General features: G+C 45.7%; 1 protein-coding gene across 7 annotated transcripts in view; it reads left to right on the top strand.

The window, feature by feature from the left end:
- SAMSN1 (SAM domain, SH3 domain and nuclear localization signals 1) overlaps positions 1-23,710 on the top strand; it is a 204,674-nt gene that overhangs the window by 97,013 nt on the left and 83,951 nt on the right. For 6 of the 7 annotated variants that reach the window (XM_068270527.1, XM_068270526.1, XM_068270530.1 and 3 more), the window contains 4 exons: positions 3,991-4,041; positions 13,585-13,631; positions 15,279-15,319; positions 21,335-21,421. In XM_068270527.1, coding sequence (XP_068126628.1) covers positions 3,991-4,041; positions 13,585-13,631; positions 15,279-15,319; positions 21,335-21,421 — 226 coding nt within the window. The remainder of the gene's footprint in view (positions 1-3,990; positions 4,042-13,584; positions 13,632-15,278; positions 15,320-21,334; positions 21,422-23,710) is intronic. The other variant, XM_068270528.1, reaches the window with a different exon arrangement.

The following is a 23,710-nucleotide window of genomic DNA, read 5'->3' as shown; positions in this document are numbered from 1 at the left end:
GTTTTTGAAGATTATGCAACAAAACCAGCATTTTTGAAAACGCACGCATCAAAAACGCATATGCGTTTTTGATATGCATTTTTTACTGCGGCCCATAGACTTCCATTAGCGGCAAAAGCGCTAGCGTTTCTGCTATGTGTGCACCTAGCCTCACAATTAGGCTCCTTAACCCTCCTGGCGGTTAATTTTTGCTGCCAAATAGGCAGAAATCCATTTTTTTTTTAAATTTTTTGGTTTCATGTAAAGCTACCAGAGTGGTAGCTACATGAAACACCACTAGAGGGGGCATGCATCCCTCTAGTGCGATCGTCGCCGGCATCAATTGCAAACAGGGGAACACGTATATAACGCGTTCCCTTGTTTGGCTTCTCCTGTCGCCATGGCGACGATCGGAATGACGTCATGGACGTCAGTCGACGTCCTGACGTCAGACGCCTCCGATCCAGCCCATAGCGCTGCCTGGAACTCATTGGGGGCCGCTGCGTGCGGGCGATCGCCGCAGAGCGTCGGCGATCAAGCTGTGCGCGCGGCTAGCAAAGTGCTAGCTGCGCGCACAGCACTTTGAATGGTGCAAATCGCCCCACCAGGGGCTGAGATAGCCTCCTGTGCGGCATAGCCCGAACCCAGGAATGTTAAAGAGACACCACAATGAGAATGTAATACATTATTCAGTATACCCAATTTTACATATCCAGGTTTCAGCATCAGAAACACTTCCTATATATCTATATATTGCTGTCTATTGGGTTGTAGCCCCGCCCTCCAATCAAAGTTTAGCCTAGGCTGATTAGTTATGCAACTTTCTGCCCCAGAGCACTTTGGGAAACCAGGTGTTGTGTCTGCTCTCTTCAGTACATACAAAGTCAACAGGGAAAAAAAAAAACAACAACTTTACACAGTGACCTTGCCAGCAGTAAAGATGTCGCCACCTGTGATAATTTTCAAATCAGGGAGAGGAAAGTTACCATTGGCAAACACTGACTACATCATTTATAAATGAATATTTTAAAATATAAGTCATTTTAATCAGTGGCGCAGCTAAAACGTTTTGGATCCAAGTGCACGTTTTACATTGGGCCCCCCCCAAAGCATTCTATACATAACAATTGATACGGCGCACCAAAACCTGCCAAGGACAACCACAGTGTCAGAGGTGCAAGAAGGAGGTGGGGAACAGTTTATTAATAATTACTATTAATAAAAACATCTATCGAAGTGATTATTACCAACACAGGACCAATAAAGAGCTAATCCTGTGGTTGAGGGAGGGCCCTACGGGGCCCATCTGACCCAAGGGCCCTGGTGCGGTTAAAACCTCTACACCCCCTATTGCTACACCACTGATTTTAATCTGTAACATATTTAGTAAAGTTCCTCTTTGTGCTGCTTAAATCTGATGAAAATGAAAGTGAGTAGCAGAGCTTCCCTCTCGGTCACTCAAACCACCCATGTCACCCGGGGGTCAATTCACAAAACTTATCTCAAGAATTATTTCACCTTACTTACTTTTGAACTTACTTAATTACTTTCGGGTAGCACGGTAGCGTAGTGGTTAGTGCTCTCTCCTTGCAGCGCTGGCTTCCCGGCTCATATCCCAGCCAGGTCATCATCTGCATGGAGTTTGTATGCTCTCCCCATGCCTGGGTGGGTTTCCTCCGGGCACTCCGGTTTCCTCCCACATCCACAAAACATACAGATAAGTTAATTGGCTTCCCCTAAATTGACTCTAGACTACAATAAAATGCACTACACGATACATACATAGACATACAACTATGGTACGGATTACATTGTGAGCCCCTCTGAGGGACAGTTAGGGCGCGATTCCACTTGAGCGGCGCACGTCTGCGAGACGCGAGACGGGTCTGCGGGGAAAGCAGACGAATCATGGGATCCGCAGCCTCCTGCGCCGATTTGGATGGAAAAACCGGCCGAATCGCTAGCGGTAGCGATTCGCCCGGCGTTACCATTGCACCCTATGGCAGAGTTTCCCCGCACTATTCGCCTGCGGGGAAACTCTGCGGATTCGCTGCGTTTTCCGCTCAAGTGGAAACGGGCCCTGAGTGACAAGACTATATTCTCTGTACGGCTCTGCGTAAGATGGTGGCGCTATATAAATACTAAATAATAATAATAACTCAGCTATAAGGCCTATTTCCAATATACGCACCTCCATATGATTGTTGAATCAATTGTATTTTGCTGTTCACAAGGATGCCGGCAGGTATAAGGAAATCTCGGTACAGCGTGTCCACCAGCAGGATCCAATTCTGGCTTAGTTGGAAAAGCTGTATTTGTTGAATTTTTTGCACATTAGCATTTCTTCCCCATTCATTTAAATTATATGGTGCACACAGAGCACACGGCAATATTACCTTCACTTCTACATGCAGCACTGTGACTTAGAAGTGCCAGTAGCACAATCGTTGCTATGGTAATGTGCGTTAGTAACAATAACACCTGTTAGTAATGTGGGTTTCCGTAGCAACGCTACTGGCGTAACTCACGTTGCTGCATGCGGTAGTGAAGGTAATATTGCTGTGTGCAATGTATACACTGCAGTATTACCAATGTTTCATGAATCATCCCCCATGGGGCCTATTCACAAACATTCAGTAACGTAGCCATGCACAGAGAGCACATGGCAATTTCACCATTAGTTATGCTAACAGGGTAGTGTGTTGTACGATTAGAGCAACCCACATTACCTAGGTAACGCAAGCATTGCTGGAGTAACTCATGCTATGCAGTAGCGTAATGCTTTTTACACTAGCAATGCTCAGGTTACCCAGGTAATGCGGGTCACACTAACTGCACAACGCACACTAACTTGTCAGTGTAATCTCTGCACATGGCAACTTTACCTCTGTTTAGTGCATATGCCCCCATGTCACTTCAGGTATCCTTTAAGACAGACAACAAAAAGGATAAATGTATACACGGGTATGATTTTGTCAGCACTGTCAGAAACTTCTGTACTGACTACTGACTGGCATACAAGTGAACCAGAAGTGAGAGGGATATGGAGGCTGCCATATTTATTTCCTTTTATCCAACACTAGTTGCCTGGCTTCCCTGCTGACCCTCTGCCTCTAATACTTTTAGCCTAATGCTACGTACACACTGGCGACTATGGTCGTTTGAAACAGCTAATTAACGATCGTTCCGCCGACAATCGGGGAAAAAACTTTACCCAACGATCATTAACACGAGCGACAAAAGAACGACATCGGGAAGATGGAAATATCCAATCTGACAGATCGTATCTACCGACAATCGTTACAAAACTATAGTGTGTACAGACATCGGCCGAGAACGATCGTTACAAGCGTTGAATTCTGCCCAGCTTCAGTACTTCCTTTGTAGCGCGGCCGTAAAGATTGTTACATTGCTCATTTCAATTAAACTTTGTGTTCAAGTTAACAATCATATATTTGTATCTATTGTAACTCCATCATGTTGTTTTTTTTTAATTTTATATAAATATGTACGCAACATTTCCTTCTGATCGTTCTTTCCTGCGAGAACGATCGTTAAAATGTGTATGATGATCGCTGCATCCCATCGTTGCATTCCAATCTTTCCAATATCGTTCGTCTGGTAACTATCGTTCCTTGCAAACGATAGTTATCGCAAGTGTGTACGTAGCATTAGACCCTGAACAAGCATGCAGCAGATCAGGTGTCTCTGACATTACTGTCAGAAATGACAAGATTAGCTGCATACTTGTTTCTGGTTAAATTCAGGCACTACTGCAGCCAAATAGATCAGTAGGTCTGCCAGGTAACTAGTATTGTTTGAAAGCAAATACATATGGCAGCCTCCATATCACTCACCTCGGGTTCACTTTAAAATATGTATATATTCTTTAGATACTACAAAAGTCCTTACGTTCTAAACTTTGACTTTTTATGTATTTCCTCTGTTTTGTTTTCACCTTTAACAGCAAATGACAAATAGGTCATTGTTTGTGTTTTATTTGTTCACCAGGAAAATGACCTAGAGGCAAGTCCCATTGTCAGCCTCCCCCTACAGGATGTGGTATGTGGCAGCAGCTGTGTAGAGAAGTAGCGGCGCGCATTAGAGTAGGCAGCATGAAATGAGAGCTTGTTTGTGGTCCTGGTTAGCACTTTTGTCTTGCATAACAGGTCAGCTTTTTCTCTAACATACTGCCAGTAACAGCAGCATGCCTCCCAAATATCCCCCGATTAGACCCAGATTCTGCTGTCCTTCTATCGCCTGCAGCTCTTTATTTGATCTGGCATAGAGACCTATTTAGATGCCAACACCATCCAATTCCTGTGAGTATCTGTGTATCCCGTACATACATGTACAAGTCATGTCGCTGGTTGGGGATCAAGACTAGAACTCTTGGGCAACATACTGTAGTTGGACTGAGGCTGACAGGCACGTCATTAGCCTACAGGCTAACAACATGTTCTGTTCTTATGCGGGGGCGGAGCGGACATCACACTGTGGGTGGGAAGTGATGAGAAGAATACACTTGGCTGTCAGTCGGCTATAGCAGCCTGAGAGGGGTTGGAGGCTCCTGCATACACAGGATTCTTGGCAGAGGCGGTCGTTACTGACCGCCTTGGCCAAGTTTCATCTAATGTGTGTTATCTTTAAACTTAGTAGCAAGCATTATCAGCACAACAGATGATATTGGGTATCAATATACATCAGTTCATGTCTATACAGTAGTCATACGCAAAAACACAGGTAAAGAACTATATACATAGTGTCTTTAAAAAAAACCATAAAAATAAAATGCAAGTAGATGTTTAGGATAGACTATTGCAGAAAATACAAAACACAGGAGGGTGAGCCCTCCTGCCCTAGGTCCTGCCTTTATGAGCTTACAATCTAGCGCCTAGGTTCTCAGCATGTGGACTCAAAGTAATGAAGGTCATCACCAAGGCCGGATTTATACTTTTGGTGCCCCTAGGCCAAGTATGTTGTGGTTCCCCTTCCATGTGCAGCAGTGCCCCTCCCATTCCATGTGTATCATCCATGTACTGTACATCCATGTGCAACAGACTCTCCCTTTCATGAACAGCTTCCTTGGGCATCCGTTTCCATTTTTCATGTGCTGCTCCCCATTTTCAGTCTCCTCTTTCATATGCAGCAACCATTGTTTCATGTCCAGGTGCTGCCTTGGGCTGCAGCCGCCCAAGGTTGTGGCCTTTCCAGAAATCCAGCCCTGGTCATTTCTAGGAGGAGAATTCATGGAGAAGCATGTGATTAGTTTGGTCAGCTGACAGATTTGCCAAGCTCTCATTTGTCGTGCTCACATCCTGCTCTAGCACATGATTATGACTGGCAAATCAGAGACTTACATATCTATCACCTGACCAAACCGACCGCATGCTCCATCACCTGACCAGATTGATCACATGCTCCATCACCTAACCAAACTGATCACATGCTCCATCACCTGACCAAACCGATCACATGCTCCATCACCTGACTAGATTGATCACATGCTCCATCACCTAACCAAACTGATCACATGCTCCATCACCTGACCAAACCTATCACATGCTCCATCACCTGACTAGATTGATCACATGCTCCATCACCTAACCAAACTGATCACATGCTCCATCACCTGACCAAACTGGTCACATGCTCCATCACCTGACCAAACTGGTCACATGCTCAATCACCTGACCAAAGTGATCACATGTTTCTTCACCTGACCGAATTGATCACATGCTCCATCACCTGACCAAACTGATCACATACTCCATCACCTGACCGAACTGATCACATGCTCCATCACCTGACCGAACTTATCACATGCTCCATCACCTGACCAAACTAATCACATGCTTCTCCATGAGTGCTCCTATACATGACCATTACTATATATATATGTATTATCATATATACCCCACATATAAACACCATCACCGGTGAGAGACCGGTGAGAGATCACCACGGCTTGTCAGAGGGGAAGCTTTTGCACGTGGCCAATCAGACGGGGTGCTGGGCCAATCGGGAAGGCAAGACTAAGGCTCCCTGCACACTGCAAATCCGTTTTCCGATTCCGATTCCGATTCCGTTTCCGATTTTCCTTGAATACATTCAACAGAAAAACGGATCAAAAAACGCAGCATGCAGTTAAGATTAAAAATCTGAATCGGAATCGGATGTAAAAACAGATTAAAAAGCGGAATCGGAATCTGAAATGCATGCAGTGTGCAAGAGGCCTAAGGCCTATCAGATGTCACTGCTACTGATTTAGTGCAGTGATTGACTCAATGACTGCCCATGGTCCCGCCGCGAGACCATCAGCACTAGTTAGCAAAAGGAGCAGCGGGCAACTGTGATTGGCCAGTCTGGTTGAATGCTTGCCAAACCTTCCCTTCTGACTTATGGGCTTTTACCATAGCATGCCTTGATAAGAGGCATATATCGACACCTCACCTGCTTATGATGTCATAGGGAAGGGCTGCAGGTGCCAGCGGTCAAATGAGGACACGGATTCGGGGATGCTTGCATGAGGAGGGTAGTGTGTGTGCCAGGATGGCGGGCGGGAGAGTGGAGAAGAGGCTGGTGCCAGGTGGCCCAAACCGTTTGTCCAGACGCCCCCCCCCCCCAAATTTTACCGCCTGAATCACATGATTCAGGGCCGTCCTTGGTAATAGAAGTAAAACGATTGTAAATAGACTCGTTTTTTCTTCTCTACAATCATGTTTCTAATTGAATGAAGCCAGTTTCACAAAACTGATTTGTGAGATTCTCGCGGCCTCATCAAAAGTTCCACGAAAATCTCGCAAAACTGCCATTTCGCTCACCCTTAACGCACATTCAGGATAGGTATACGCTGAAGAGAACCTGTGAATCCTGTTTCAGTAAGTAGCGATAAAGAGTTGCCTCTGTCCTATCTCACCTTACAGCAGTAACAATGATACAGACCCAAGTTGTTCTTGTTATTTAATATGCAGCATTAGCCTCCCGGTTGAGGCTTTGCATTTCATAGCTGGCTGCGTACATGTACAAGCCATCAAGCTGCAGAGCGCCGCGAGTCTCCGCTGCCAAGAAGTCGCTGTATACATGTAAATGAAGCCTCTTTCTGCTTCACCTACAGCTTGCCGCCTTTGGAAAGGTCCTGCGTTTTAGAATGACATTAGGAGCCTCAAGGACAAATCTAATAAATGCCTTGATTTCATTGAACAGCTTGATAAAAAAAACCCTACTTCTGAAAACTAGTTACTGGCAGAAAAGAGGAAATGTAATTACCTTTCTGTACATATGACACCACCAGGCTCACTATATTAGCTTGTTTTACTGCCGAACCAACTGAACTGATTTTTGTGATTGGCATTCGGGAGCTGCAGGAGGTTTCATGAAGATTTATGGCTGTGTTTGTGTTTGGTGTTAGGAATAGTCTTGTGGCTCACAGTGGTGTTGAGCTTGGTGCAAGTAGGGCTGGATTTCTGCAGAGGCCGTATACCCTGTTAACCCAAAATTAAGACATCCCCCGAAAGTAAGCCCTAGCAGGGATTTTGAGCATGTTCAAAATATAAGCCCTACCCTGAAAATAAGACCTAGTGGTAGTAAGGGGAAAAAGTCACGTGCAGAACCATGGCTCCGTCATTGGGCCAATCACTGCACTCGCTTCTACTCAGCGAGTGCAGTGATTGGCCCAATAATAGAGCCATGGTCCAGCCTGCGAGACCATTCGCTCCAAGAGAAACAAAAGTTGCTATACTTCTGCCCCATAGGCTGAAGCTCGGGGACGCAGCAGCATGGGGCGGGGGGAAAGAAGAGATGCCTGGGAACATCGGAGGACAGTGTGGCCATGGAGTGTGGCCATGGAGGTGGGAGCAAGTGGAGGACACAGGGGATACCAATAGGATGTGGGGCACAGAGAAAGATACAGCAGAGGACAGGGGGGCATAGGGGGATACAGGACACAGGAGGGCAGGGGATAGAGGAGGAGATGGGTACAGAAGGGGACACCAAGAGGACACTTAAGCCCGGTACACACCATGCAATTTACCATCAGATAGATGGGTCGATAGATCATTTTCGACAGATCCGATCACTTCTATGCAAATCGATCATAAAAACGATCGGAAATCATATCGGACCTATCGGAAATGATCTATTCGACCCATCTATCTGATGGGAAATTGCATGGTGTGTACCAGGCTTTAATGTAAAAGGTGGTCACGGGCACACAAGAGGTGGATCCAGCAGAGGAAGAGGCGGCACAGTGGGGAAGGCAGGAGGATGCACAGCACAGGAACTTGTGTGTTCTTAGAAATATCACTTCCCCTGAAAATAAGCCCTAGCACATCTTTTGGTGCAAAAATTAATATAAGACTGTCTAATTTTCGGGGAAACACGGGTAGGTGACCAATCAGGGATGCATGTCAGGGATACACATGAGAGGGGAGCTGCTGCCTAGAGCGAGCTGTGCAAGGAAAAGGGGTTCACAACCCACTGCAGGATTTTTTTTCTTAGAGGAGATAGATGAACAATTTTCAAGCAGAAAAGCAAGTTACACTGGGCCACACCAGCACTGTCTGCCGGTAACTCATTAACGCCATGCACACGGATTAAAGTGGACCTGAACTCTTGCACAGGACATATGAAATGTAGAGAAATGCACCTTGCATGTATTTAGAGGGTTTAGCCTGTCTAATTCCCCCTCATCTGTGACTAATCACAAGTTGTAATCTAATCTCCCAGCCTTGTCAGCTGACTGTCACAGAAGAGCAGCTATATGTCTGCTTCCATGAAAGCAGGAAGTAGACACACTGCAGATTTATTGCCAGTTTTTGTTATTAGCTGTAACAAAGAAATGTTTTTTCTTTAAAGGTTATAATGCTGTTGCTTATCTTTTAGAGCAAAGAGGAAGTTCTGAGTTCAGGTCTGCTTTAACACGTGTTACCATAGCAGCGCACGCATTAACCCGGTAATGTGTTTGCCGTTAATGGGTTTACAGGTGGTGTTCTTGTAGCATTAGTATTAGTGCAGCTTTACTGCTGAATAGTGCATCAGACCCATTGTTATGGTACCTGGCTATACCTGCCACAGCCAATCCAGATTTTAGTTTGACCCATTTCCTATTGTAGTGTTGCATCTCCCTCCCCCATTACTCCCCCTGCCACAGCGGCCATTCATCTCCATGAGACATGCCACAGTAGCCGCAGTGCGACGATGCAGAGGCTGCAGTGCATTGCTGAGTAATACGAGTGGTACCGCTGGGCACACGATTGCATGGACGTCAATCTTTATAGATTGTTGCGGTATCGGTGGGATGCATATGTGCATAACAACACGGTGAGATGAGCGTAATGACCTAATTACGATTTCGCAAAATTTCGCGTAATTAGTGTAATTACGATTATGGCCGTAAGTACATAATCGTAATGAAGAAGGATTTCGCGAAATTTCACGTAAGCGTAATTTTCGCATTACAGTGGGTTCATGCCGTAATTTCGCATTAAACGCTACCGTAATTTCGCGTTAAACCGTAACGCTCCGTATAATATAAAAAAGCCGCCGACTTTAAGGGTTAATAGCAAAGTCCCCTTAAATGCTAAGAGCCTCAAATTTGGAGAATATATTAAGGAGATCAGGAGGAATAAGAGGAAAAAAAATTTTTTCAAAAAGACCTTATAGTTTTTGAGAAAATCGATGTTAAAGTTTCAAAGTAAAAATGTAAACATTTAAAAACCCGCCGACTTTAACGGTTAATAGCAAAGCCTGCTTAAAGTTTAGGAACACCAAATTCCTAGGGTATATTAAGGAGATCAGTGGGAATAAGAGGAAAATTTTTTTTTTCAAAAAGACCTTATAGTTTTTGAGAAAATCGATTTTTAAGTTTCAAGGGCGAAAATGTCTTTTAAATTCGGAAAATGTCAGTTTTTTTTGCACAGGTAACAATAGTGTATTATTTTCATAGATTCCCCCAAGTGGGAAGAGTTTTACTTACTTCGTTCTGAGTGTGGGAAATATAAAAAAAAAAACGACGTGGGGTCCCCCCTCCCAGACCTCTTTAACCCCTTGTCCCCCATGCAGGCTGGGATAGCCAGAATGCGGAGCACCGGCCGCGTGGGGCTCCGCACCCTGACTATGCCAGCCCGCATGGTCCATGGATTGGGGGGGGTCTCGGAAGGGGAGGGGCAGCCAAGCTTTCCCCTCCCCCTCCGAGCCCTTGTCCAATCCAAGGACAAGGGGCTCTTCTCCACCTCCGATGGGCGGTGGAGGTGGAGGCCGCGATTTCCTGGGGGGGAGGTTCATGGTGGAATCTGGGAGTCCCCTTTAAAAAGGGGTCCCCCAGATGCCCACCCCCCCTCCCAGGAGAAATGAGTATAGAGGTACTTGTACCCCTTACCCATTTCCTTTAAGAGTTAAAAGTAAATAAACACACAGACACTTAGAAAAAGTATTTTAATTGAACAAAAAACATAACCACGAAAAAAGTCCTTTAATATTCTTAATTAACCATTAATACTTACCTGTCCCTTTAAAAGCCAGTTCCCACGCAATATCCTCGGAAATATACTAAACAGTTACAATATAACAAAGTTATTACAATGTAACAACTTTGTTACATTGTAACTACGCCGCACCCGACGCCACTCGCCGCTCAGCCGCCGCACCCGCACGCACCCGACAGAGCTCTGAGCTATATAGCTCAGAGCTCCCTAAGCATCTTTGTATTTGGGCTCCAAGGAGCCCCATTGGTCCTTAGCAGACCAATGGGGTTCCTTTAAATCAGAAGGAACCCCATTGGTCTGCTAAGGACCAATGGGGCTCCTTGGAGCCCAAATACAAAGATGCTTACAGAGCTCTGAGCTATATAGCTCAGAGCTCTGTCGGGTGCGTGCGGGACGCTAAGTCCCCGCCGGCTCCCGCTGCCTTCCCCGCCTCTCCCACATGTCACCCACATGTGGGTGACATGTGGGTGACAGATGTGGGCGGGGTGGACAGCGGGAGCCAGCGGGGACTTAGCGTCCCGCACGCACCCGACAGAGCTCTGAGCTATATAGCTCAGAGCTCTGTAAGCATCTTTGTATTTGGGCTCCAAGGAGCCCCATTGGTCCTTAGCAGACCAATGGGGTTCCTTCTGATTTAAAGGAACCCCATTGGTCTGCTAAGGACCAATGGGGCTCCTTGGAGCCCAAATACAAAGATGCTTAGGGAGCTCTGAGCTATATAGCTCAGAGCTCTGTCGGGTGCGTGCGGGTGCGGCGGCTGAGCGGCGAGTGGCGTCGGGTGCGGCGTAGTTACAATGTAACAAAGTTGTTACATTGTAATAACTTTGTTATATTGTAACTGTTTAGTATATTTCCGAGGATATTGCGTGGGAACTGGCTTTTAAAGGGACAGGTAAGTATTAATGGTTAATTAAGAATATTAAAGGACTTTTTTCGTGGTTATGTTTTTTGTTCAATTAAAATACTTTTTCTAAGTGTCTGTGTGTTTATTTACTTTTAACTCTTAAAGGAAATGGGTAAGGGGTACAAGTACCTCTATACTCATTTCTCCTGGGAGGGGGGGTGGGCATCTGGGGGACCCCTTTTTAAAGGGGACTCCCAGATTCCACCATGAACCTCCCCCCCAGGAAATCGCGGCCTCCACCTCCACCGCCCATCGGAGGTGGAGAAGAGCCCCTTGTCCTTGGATTGGACAAGGGCTCGGAGGGGGAGGGGAAAGCTTGGCTGCCCCTCCCCTTCCGAGACCCCCCAATCCATGGACCATGCGGGCTGGCATAGTCAGGGTGCGGAGCCCCACGCGGCCGGTGCTCCGCATTCTGGCTATCCCAGCCTGCATGGGGGACAAGGGGTTAAAGAGGTCTGGGAGGGGGGACCCCACGTCGTTTTTTTTTTATATTTCCCACACTCAGAACGAAGTAAGTAAAACTCTTCCCACTTGGGGGAATCTATGAAATTAATACACTATTGTTACCTGTGCAAAAAAAACTGACATTTTCCGAATTTAAAAGACATTTTCGCCCTTGAAACTTAAAAATCGATTTTCTCAAAAACTATAAGGTCTTTTTGAAAAAAAAAATGTTTCCTCTTATTCCCACTGATCCCCTTAATATACCCTGGGAATTTGGTGTTCCTAAACTTTAAGCAGGCTTTGCTATTAACCGTTAAAGTCGGCGGGTTTTTAAATGTTTACATTTTTCCTTTGAAACTTTAACATCGATTTTCTCAAAAACTATAAGGTCTTTTTGAAAAAAAATTTTTTCCTCTTATTCCTCCTGATCTCCCTAATATATTCTCCAAATTTGAGGCTCTTAGCATTTAAGGGGGCTTTGCTATTAACCCTTAAAGTCGGCGGCTTTTTTAGATTATACGGAGCGTTACGGTTTAACGCGAAATTACGGTAGCGTTTAATGCGAAATTACGGCATGAACGAAACGCGAAATTTCGCATTGAAAATTACGCTTACGGTATTTTCAATTACGATTTTAATGGCAATTACGCTACCGCAATTTCGCATCGTAATCGCGAATTTCGCATGCGTAATTATAGTAATGCGAAATTTCGAAAATTTCAGCTCAACTCTAGGTGAGACGCATATGTGCATAACAACAAAATCGCGTGACGCACTTCCTGTCTGGAAGTGTGCATTCGACTTGACTAAGGGGATCAGACACATGTGACGGCTGACATCACTTGAATAAACATTCGCGGGACGGGCCAGGCCATGCAGACTTCCATGGCAGCGCTGTCTGCCGCAGGGACCAATCTGCATGCAATGGCGCAGTGCGGTAGGCTCTTCTGCAGCCCGCAAACTGCTCCGCACTATCAGGTTGATTCACTGAAGTGCGGTAAACCTACCACTAACAAGCAGCGCGTCATAAAATTAGTGCGCACGTTATGTGCGGTCCTGTCAGCGTAGTGCTTTTAAGTTACACACGATCCTTCTGTCGCGCAATGTGCTGTACCACGACCACGATACTTCACTAGCTAGACCACTACTACATTATTTATCGTAGTAGCAGCCACGCTAGTGAAGTATCGCGGTCCTTTTAAGTAGAAGGATCACGGGTAACTTAAGAGCGCACACTACGCTGACAGGACCACACATAGCGTGTGTCGCTAATTTTATGCTGTGCTGCTTGTGTGTGGTAGGTTAAGCGCACTTTAGTGAATCATCCTGCAAATGTGCAAACAGCCTATAGAGTGTAATAGCCATGTCTTGGCCCAATATCCAGAGTATGGCTATGTAATAGCAGAATGCCGGCGCCATTGCGGTAACTCCGTCACATATAAAGCTGGACTCCAGTGCCCAATTGGTTCACCCCAGCCGCAAATTTACATTGCGGTCTTGTCTACAACCACACCTCAAACATCGATTGGGCCAATTTAACTGTCTGTAGTCACCATTCATCAGTGTTTGCATGTTCTGTATGCAGTGTATGTTGCATGTTCCTATTCTTTTTCCGCAGGTTAGAGGAAGGACAGCCCTATAGGAATGGGCCATTCAGTGCCCAGCGCCAAAATCTCATCATTAAATACCCAGAATGTCTCACTTGTTATAATACATTGTGCATGTCTAATTGTTATCCTTATTTAATGTTATTATGTGTCTCTTCCCATAAAGGAGCTGCCTGATCTGGATACAACCGACGCAAAAAAGAAGAGAAAAAAGTAAGCATGAATGCAATTACACACCTTTATTATTAAAGTGTACCTGTAACTTCCCAACAGAATGAACTAAGCAACAAGTTTTAAGGTGGCCATTAACAGTACAATCCGACGGTCGATCAATCATTGCTGATGACCACTGTAATTGATGAGACGTGATCGGTCTTTCCATTAACGGCCGAAAACATGCCATTCCAGCCAGATTGATACGAATGATTACATCAATCTGATGGACACTAACGGGCACGACTGATCGTTTCTGTTCAATTACCGAGGATCAATCCCATCAATCTGATTGGATTGGTTAGCAGGTTTAGCAGCCATTTATGGTCATCCAGCAGCCGATGATTGCTAACCAATCCTATCAGGTTGAAGGAATCAATCTGAAACAAATAGAGCCATTAATCTGATCGGATTGGTTCATAGATTTTCAGCTGTTAACCTCCTTGGCGGTAGCCCCGAGCTACGGTTGGGCCGGAATAACGCAGCTCAGAGCGGTAACCGCAACCTACGCTCGGGGTAGCCGCCGGAGGCTGTATGCAGAGCAATACAACTCACCTCCCGGGGGATCCCGCCATACTCCTTCCGCTCCTCCGAGGCTCTGCTTCACCCTGGTGAGATCGCCGTCTGTTGTCATGACGACAGCCAGCAATCTCACTTTATGATTACAGGCGCTGTAATCTTGAAGTGAGATTGCCGGCTGTCGTCATGACTCAGGTGAAGCTGCTTAACCCCCGTGGCGGTATGATTCTTTTTTGGATTTTAGGGTCTAAAAGCGGAGGGCGGAGGGAAAACTGCAGCGCTGGAGGCAAGGGATGTGAGTAAGTGCTGGGGCTGCTCCACACTCTCTGCTGGTAGGATTTTTTCATGATTTTAGGGTCTAAAAGCACATGAAAAAATCGTACCGCCTTTAGACCCTAAAATCAGAAGGAATCATACCGCCAGGGAGGTTAATGGGTGAACCGATCCTATCGTTTCCAAACAATTACCGAGGATCAATCCCATCAATCTGATCAGATTAGTTAGTGGGTTTTTGGTCTTCAATGGGCATGAACGATCGTTTCCGATTAATTATTGAGGATTGACCCCATCCATCTGATTGGATCGGTGGGTTTTTCGGCTGTTAGTTACCACGGAACGTTCCCATCAATCTGTTCAGATTGGTTAGTGGGTTTTTGTCCGTTAATGGGCGCGACCTAGTGTTTCAATTACCGGGGTAATTGAAAACTATCAATCGGCCACCAGATTGTATCATTAATGGCCACTTTAGACTCCCGGAAACAATGCGGTACAGACACAGAACGATCTAGCATTCCAAAACGTACAATACGGCACACACAGCAAGAAATAGGTTAAATAGCTCTGTCACTACTAGCATAGCTAGCAACATAAGACAGAATAGAGCTTAGTCCTGTCCTATGAGTACTCCTATGGTTTCATGTAATAAGTTGGGACATGGTCATGCACAACATACAGTGTCACGGAACAGCCAATCAGGTTTTAGGAATGTCTATTGCTCGCTGAATGCCATTATGTAACACCTCCAGCCGCTGCAGTGCAGTGGAAGTTAATTCCGCAAGAACATTTATCTCTTAGCCTCTATATTATTTATAGGCGTCATAAAATCTTGCTGTGTTTTTGTTAATTCAGGTCACTCATCCAGAAATCTGTGTCAGAGAATGAAGCATTTGGTAAGTGGATGATTTTAACTTTCTGCTACTTAAAGGGGATGGGAAGTAAAAATAAATAAATAAAGGAATCCTGTAGTGAGAGGAATATGGAAGATCTCTTCTTTAATGTTCCTTAAAGAAAACGTGAAGCAAAAATAAACTTATGAGATAATGAATTTTATGTGTAGTACAGCAACGAAATAGAACATTAGTAGCAAAGAAAAGTCTCATATTTCACGGTACCTAGGTGAGCATTGATACTGTATATTCTAACAATGTTTATGTTACCTAGGTAACAGGGTTTGCACTAATTGTGCAATGCAGGCTACCTTATCTGTGTAGTTAAAGGAGGACTGTGGTGAAAAAATGCATTCATATGTATAAAATGTAGATTTGTCCCAGAGTAAAATGCACCATGAATTACTTTTTCCCACATTGCCATCACTTACAGAGGTAGTAAAACACTGACAGATCAGTAAGATTTTGGACTAGTCTAGTCCATTGCTTCAAGGGGGTTTCTCAGGGTTTTATTTGTTTTCAAAAGCACTTACTGAACAGCAGTAGTTACTCAGTCCAACTGCCTAAATAATGTGCAGATAAGCAGGGAGTCCAGCCACCATCTTTGTATAGATCCTTTTATTTGAGGTGTTTTTGTAGAGAACAAAGGCAATACTGAGAATACCCCATGCGGAGATGGACTAATCCAAAACCCCTCAGACTTTTACTGCCAGGACATACATCCAATTTTACCACTTCCAGGCAAGGCAAATAGATTACTTTGAGCAAATTATGTAGATAAACTCTCATACTACATGGAAGTGGGACATTAGGGCAGTTAAAATTGCACGTCTACACTGACCCTAAGAGACATAGGAGAAAAGTAATTTACAGCTCATTTTACTGTAAATGTATGTATGTATTTTATTTTTCACGTTTCTTTCTGCGATAGTGGTCCTAAAATCTAAAGTCTAAAAAAAATAAATAAATCAGTTTAACTTACCTGGGGCTTCTTGCAGCCACCTGGAGTCATCCTGTGCCGGCTCCTTTCCTCCAGCGGGCAGCAGCGACCCCTCAAAACTGGCTGGCCATGCGCCTCCTCATGACGACCCTGTGCTCAGCAGTGTTCTGCGCATACGCAGTATAGATAAATTGCTTCTGCACATGCACAGTGTGCTCCCTACGACTGGAGCACAATCAGGGTGCGCAAAGCATGGCGCCACGCATGTGCAATAGCCTCCGACTGCCCATAACTGACCATCTTTGAGGGGGTCGCTGCAGCTCGCTGGAGGGTTCCAGAAGGACGGTACAGGCACAGGATGACTGCAGGGGGCTGCAAGAAGCATGTAGTCTACTCATCAATGTCTTCTCTCCGGCGTCCTGTTTATCCACATCGATCAATGGAATTCTCCGTCCTCTATTTTAAAAGTGGCCGTAACCCCATAACAGCTTCCTGTTCAGCACACTGGGCTTGATTCACTAACCGGCGCTAAGCGCTAACACTTTGTGGGCGCAAACCAGGGCGCTAGGGGCTTGATTCACTAAGACAAATTCACTAAAGGGGCCCATACACCTAACGATTTTCCCGCCGATATACAGCAGATTCGATCACTGTGATTCGATCACTGTGATCGAATCTGTTGTGAAATCGTTGCACAAACGCTGACAGAACGATCGATTTCCGTCCGAAATCAATCGTTCCCGTCCGTGCGGAAGATTTTGCTTGATCGCCAGCAGGTCGGGAGTGCGTCGATAGCGGCGTTCGAATGCCCGATGACCGACACAATACAGCGGCAATACATTACCTGCTCCGGCCGGCGCAAGTCCCCCCGGTTTCCGCTGTCTTCTTCTCCGCTCTGGGCTCCAGGGCTACAGCTTCACTGAACTTCCAGTCCCGGCAGGAAGTTTAAACAGTAGAGTGCCCTCTACTGTTTAATCTTCCCCAGACGTGAAGTGAAGCCAGCCTGTCTGAAACCCGGAGCCCAGAGCGAAGAAGAAGACAGCGGAGACCGGGGGACTCGCGCCGGCCGGAGCAGGTAATGTATGCGGGGGGGGCGGCGGCGGCGGCTGTTTCATGCAGAAATCAATTCACAATCTGTTTGCAGTAAAGGCAGCCATACGAACCCTCTGTGATCAGATTCAATCAGAGAGGGATCTATCTGTTGGTCGATCTGATGGCAAATCGACCAGTGTATGGTCACCTTAAGACAAATAGCGTGCCTTATTAGAGTTAAGGGGCCTTATCAGAGTTAGCGTGCCTTATCAGAATATGCTATTCTGATAAGGCACGCTAACTCTGATAAGGCCCCTTAACTCTAATAAGGCACACTAAGTGGCTTTTCACTTAGTGCCGGTTAGTGAATGAAGCCCACTGTTAAGCAGGCCATACACTGGCCCGATTTGCGCCCGTTTCGACAGCAGATTCGATCACTGGGATCGAATCTGCTGCCAATCGTTCACGCTACACGCCGAATTTCGATCCATTTCGTCCGATCCCGTCGATCGTGCCGTGCGGAAAATAACCGTCGATCGCCCGCGGGTAAAGAGCGCATCGCTAGCGGCGTTCGAGTGCCCGACGACCGACGCAATAGAGCCCGCATACATTACCTGCTCCGCCGGCGCGACTGCAGTCTCCCGGTCACCGCTGCTCCGTCTGCGCTCTGGTCTCCAGGTCCGGCATGCCTCACTTCTTCTAGCCCGGCAGGAAGTTTAAACAGTAGAGCGCCCTCTACTGTTTAAACTTCCTGCCGGGCTAGAAGAAGTGAGGCATGCCGGACCTGGAGACCAGAGCGCAGACAGAGCAGCGGTGACCGGGGGGCAGTCGCGCCGGCGGAGCAGGTAATGTATGCGGGCTGGGCGGGGGCAGCAGCAGCACCACCACCACAACAGATTGTGAACGGTTTCAGGCTGAAATCGGTTCACAATCTGTTTGCTGTAAAGGTAGCCATACGATCCCTCTCTGATCAGATTCGATCAGAGAGGGATCTATCTGTTGGTCGAATCTGATGGCAAATCGACCAGTGTATGGCCACCTTAAAGACTGTAATATCGTCCAATTGAGCCAAAGGGAAACATGGACATTACCTTGCTCATCAGTTGTCCTTCCAGTTATAACTGACAGCAACTGATATATAACTGACAGCAACTGATATATTTCAGTTCTGACAAAATCTTGTCAGAACTGGAAGGAATTGTTGTCAGAAGAAAGAAACTGACAGTGAGGTAAGTATGCGATATTCATTTGCAGGTATATCATGTGTAAAGCATTTTACTTGGTTAAGGTTCACTTAAAAGTGAATCCGAGGTGAAAATAAACAATTATATTTATCCTGCTACTCCTAATGACTTTTTTAAGTATCCCAGGGTTTTCTTTTGTATTTAAAAATTTACAAAGTAGGGTGAATGTTTTACTGTCTCTAATCAGTGGCAGCCTATTAAGGTGCCCATAGACCTCAAGATTATGGGCCGATTCGACAAAGAGATACAATTATCTCTAATCCAATGTGATTAGAGATACATTTGTCTCTTGTCAATTCTGCCCATACACTAAAGGCCGATTCACGTCCGATTTCAGTATGAAATCATCAGGTAATCGCCTGAGCCCACTGCCCCCGCACCGCCACTGTGCATTTATACGTTACCTGTCCTGTTGCAGCCTCCGCGCAGTGTCCCATAACCTCCAGGCAGTATTCCATATGCGCTTCTGACGCATAGCATCTGACACTGGCGGGGCATAGCATCTGACGTCAGATGTTAGGTGCCAGCAGCGTGTACGTATAGCCGCCCGGAGGGTATGGGACACCGTGCGGAGGCTGCAACAGGACAAGTAACGTATAAATGCACATGGGGGGCACATTTACACATTGCGGCGGGGGTTTTGCCGTCTAGTCGCTATCCCAGAATTTGCCGCCATACCGCCGCGCACCCAACCAAGCAACCTCAGCCCCACATCTTGCAGCATGCGCGATAGACAAAGCGACCAATTTCTGTCAAATTGGATGGTCGATCAGCCACCAAGTCACCTGATGTATGGGCACCTTTAGAGTTAGAAAAAAGTCAATAGTTCATATATTTTATCTCTCCTTGCCCTTAGAAGTTGCATTTTCCATGCCTAGAAATTACCTCTTTGGGGCAGAAAAATAAATCAAGTAAAACAGCTTGGTAATTAAAGGGACCCTGCGCAGTCATTAAAAATGAAATTGTGACTTACATGGGGCTTCTTTCAGCCCACCATAGGCCGCGACGTCCCCCAGTGTCCTCCTGGCTCCTCTCCTGGTCCCGGATGTCGGCTCCGTTATTTTACCACTTCGGTCTGAAGTCAACAGGGCTGCTTCCCGCTTTGCCTATAAGCGTCATCACGTTGGCCGGCAACACGTCATCACGCCAGCTGACGTGAGAGCCCTATGCATGTGCGTTTCAATATTAGAGAACCGCACAAGCGCAGGACTCTCACGCCGGCCAGCATGATGACGCGTCACCAGCCGGCGCAATGACGCGTATAGGCAAAGCGGGAAGCAGCCCTGATGACTTCAGACCGAAGTCGTACAATAACGGAGCCGACATCCGGGACCAGAAGAGGAGCCAGGAGGACACTGGGGACGTCGCGGCCTATGGTGGGCTGAAAGAAGCCCCATGTAAGTCCTTTTTAATGATTGCTCAGGGTCCCTATAATACAGTATGTTTTGTACTGTACATACACATGTTTACCTTATCATGTCATGTCACCTCAAGTACACTTTAAGTATCCCTTTAAAGTGGATGGGAATAAAAAAAAACAATAAATAACAACAACAACCAGACACTTACCTAAGGAGAGGGAAGGCTCTGGGTCCTATAGAGCCTTCCCGCCTCTCTCTCGGTCCCCGTTCCATCGCTGGCTCCCGGTAGCAGTTTTCAACCATTTTGATGAAATACTGCTCTCTGTGCTGCTGAAGGAGGCTTCGGAAGTCTTCGGGAGCCCGAGTCCTCCCGAAGACAGGCGGCTCAATACTACGCATGCGCAAGCGCACACTCACACGTGCGCAGTAAAGAGCTGCCCTTCTTCAGCAGCAGAGGATTCAAACAGTGTAGCCAGCGCTTAACGGAGGGGACTGTGAGAGGAACTGGAAGGCTCTATAGGACCCAGAGCCTTCCCTCTCCTTAGGTGAGTATCTGGGTTTGTTTATCTGTTCATTAAGATTGCCAATAGCTTTAAAGAGACACTGAAGTGAAAAAAAATGTATGATATAATGAATTGGTTGTGTAGTAGATAATAACTAGAACATTAGTAGCAAAAAAATATATATTCTTTTTTATAACATTGCATCATTCTCTATTATTTGCAGTTTACACACTACTCAGCATTCTAAATGATTTTACAGAGCAGGCCAGTGAACATTTGAACTGTCCTCTGCAGAAAAAATGAAAATACAGTGACAGACAGTTGAGATAACAAGCTTCAGAAGACAGAGCTCTTTGCGACTTTGAAAGTCATAGAGATCAGTGGCTCTTTTGCATAGATAACAACGGGAGTTTATTAACTCTTCCTGTACTGGAAACAATATTAGACTCATGTCTCTGCTCCTAATGTTTTATTTCTTAGCTGTACTACACATACAAATCATTATATCATAAGTTTATTTTCACTTCAGATTCCCTTTAACTGTAAAATTCCTGTGAACTCTGTGCATGGCACACTTTACTGATGTTTAGCGCCTGTGCCCCTTGTGTGTGTTACAATGTTGTGCAATCTACAACAGTCATCTAAACTTCCCGGTTAGAAGGGGCTTAGTGACAATTAAATCCTGACCAGGAGATTGATGCTGCTGCTGATTACATGAGATTATTCTGCCAGGAGTTTGGGAAACCTTCGCCGTCTAATCTCTCTGCCCCGCTTCCACCGCACAACAATCTATCGCCTGCCGTAAAGCCGCCACTGACAGTCTCCTTGTAATTTCCGTATGGCCGAGGCCTTCAAGGATTCTCTCTAATGGAGAACAAATTTGATTCCTGAGCTGACCATCTGCTGCTGGTAACCCGTCTCCCTGTGTTTGATGTTAGACAGGAGAGTCTGGAACGCCGCACACTGGCACAACTCCAGGAGGCCTGACAACCAGATCTACCTCCGAAGGCATTGTCACATTGAAGGTAATGCGCTCATATGGCTAAACGTTTTCCAGCATGTTCCCCGAAGACTCTCAAATGGCACTCTGACATTCATCTGTGCTCTGTCAAGTCATAGAGGTGCATTAAGCTCAAAGAGTTCCTCTGCTTAAAGGAGAACTTCACCTGTGTTTAATAAACACGCCACACACACACACACACACACACACATACGCACGCACGCACACACGCACACACACACACACACACACACACACACACATACACACAGATGCATCTTTAGGCTTAAATTTAATTACAAGTAATTTTCCATTTTAGTCTGCAGCCATCTGTTTTTAATTAGTCTGTGTACGTTCATAGTGGGACGTTGTGGTGCATTGTAACGCGGAACCTCGCACTGCAAGGCAACACCTCTGCGACATTCACAGTGCGGCCAGTGTGGTCTAACGTGGTCATTCACAAAGTGAAAGTAAAAACATGCACACAACACTTCCTGTTCACAGCACACAGGAAAAAAGTGGGGGGACAATTAGTGGGCAAAAAGTAAAAAAAACACTCACATACATTAAATGAAATAAAAATAAATAAACCCCTTCTCCCATAGTTAACAAAATAAAACACTTGCAAAAAAAAAAGTGACATTAAAAAAAAATACATGAATACTTACCTTAGGGACTCAATTTATTTAATATCTATGTCATGAGGGTATATTACAGTTATTTTTCCAAATAAGGGCTTGTAATAAGTGATATAGGCCCATATGCAATTCACTTTTTCTCCTGAGTTTTCTCCTAGGTGACATTTTTAAATTTACCAATAAAATGCATTTTAAGCCATCAGAAAGCAAGAAAATGCTCAAAATAATTTTGATAGTAGTTGAAAAGTGCTGGAAAGTTATTTTAATGTGAAGATGAAAAATTATCTCCTAGGAGAAAACGAAGGTGAAAAAGTGAATTGCATATGGGCCATAGTGTAAACAATAACACAACTGAAAAAAATTCACCTTTATTTCCAAATTAAATATTGTCACCATACATTGTACTTGGGATGTAATTTAAATGTTGTAATAGCTGGGACAAATAAAATGTGTGGGTTTTATCAACAGTAGCACATTTTATTTTAAAACCATAATGTAACGATTGTGGAAATCTTTCCGTGGTCAGCGCACAGGATGGGCGCTGACATTGCGGAAATCCTCCACAAGCCTATAATCTGAGAGAACCCAGCAAAAGGTGCAATGCACCTGTAGAGGGGAATTCCTGCCAGCAGATGGAGCCGTGGAGTGCAGAGGAACAGATCCTCTGCACAGCCACAGATGCCAGATAGGAAGGACGAAGGGAAGCAATGCAGGGCAAGATAGCCCTTAAAGAGAGAGCGCACAGCGACAGAGTGTATGTGTGTGCACCAATCTAGTCGCCAACCCGCAACGGTGAACACACAGCAGCAGAAACGAAGTAGGAACGCAATCGCGAGAGAGGCGATTGCCAGAACGCGTTTACGGCGTGGTCTCCGCACGAAAAGCGCAACAGAGACAAGCACGCCACCCTAACTAACCAACGCCACACAAACACGAAACAGAGAACGCGAACGCTTGCTTAACAGTTACCCCACCGAGCCTACAGCAAGCGTTCGTATCAGACAAGACGGAGAGAAGGAGCAGCCAGCAGCAACCGCAGCTCTGGCCTACACTCCCAGACAGAGTACCAAAAGGAACCACCACTGCTACCGTTAGAGCGAGTGCGATCCAGACAGACAAAGAAACAGGAATAGGTCAGATAAGATCCACCGCTCTTCCACCAGAGCGAGTGCGATCTAGGTTCAGGGACAGGACAGGAAAGATCCACTGCTCTTTCCGCCAGAGCGAGTGTGAACCAAGTACAGAAACAGGCTAGCAGGATCCACTGCTCTTTCCGCCAGAGCAAGTGTGATCCAAGTACAGAAACAAACGATTCACCATCGCCAACCGCTGGCGACAGTGCAATCGCAAGGACAACCAGCAGACAGAACAGGCGATACAAATAATAGAACCTGACTGTACTAGAGGGATGCCTTATGCAGTCCCCAGGAATACTCTAAGATCATCTTTAGCAAACAATAGCAAGGCTGACACTCCAGGAGTGTTTCAACAGTAACAAACCATGATGACCAGCAAAGGATTGTGGGATCACATGGTATTTATGCTGCAAGCCTTCAAGGGAGGTGGCTAGATAATTTGCATGACAAATGTATGCAAATTCCTCAGCAGCAGAACAGGTCTGAAACTTGCAAAGTGAAGACAGGTCTCTCTTCCAGAGACCTGCAGCCCACAGACTA

The sequence above is a fragment of the Hyperolius riggenbachi genome, chromosome 2 (genome assembly GCF_040937935.1).
Source record: "Hyperolius riggenbachi isolate aHypRig1 chromosome 2, aHypRig1.pri, whole genome shotgun sequence".
Lineage (NCBI taxonomy): Eukaryota > Metazoa > Chordata > Amphibia > Anura > Hyperoliidae > Hyperolius > Hyperolius riggenbachi.
Note: the sequence above shows the minus strand (reverse complement) of the source record. Positions and strands in the feature narration are given on the sequence as shown.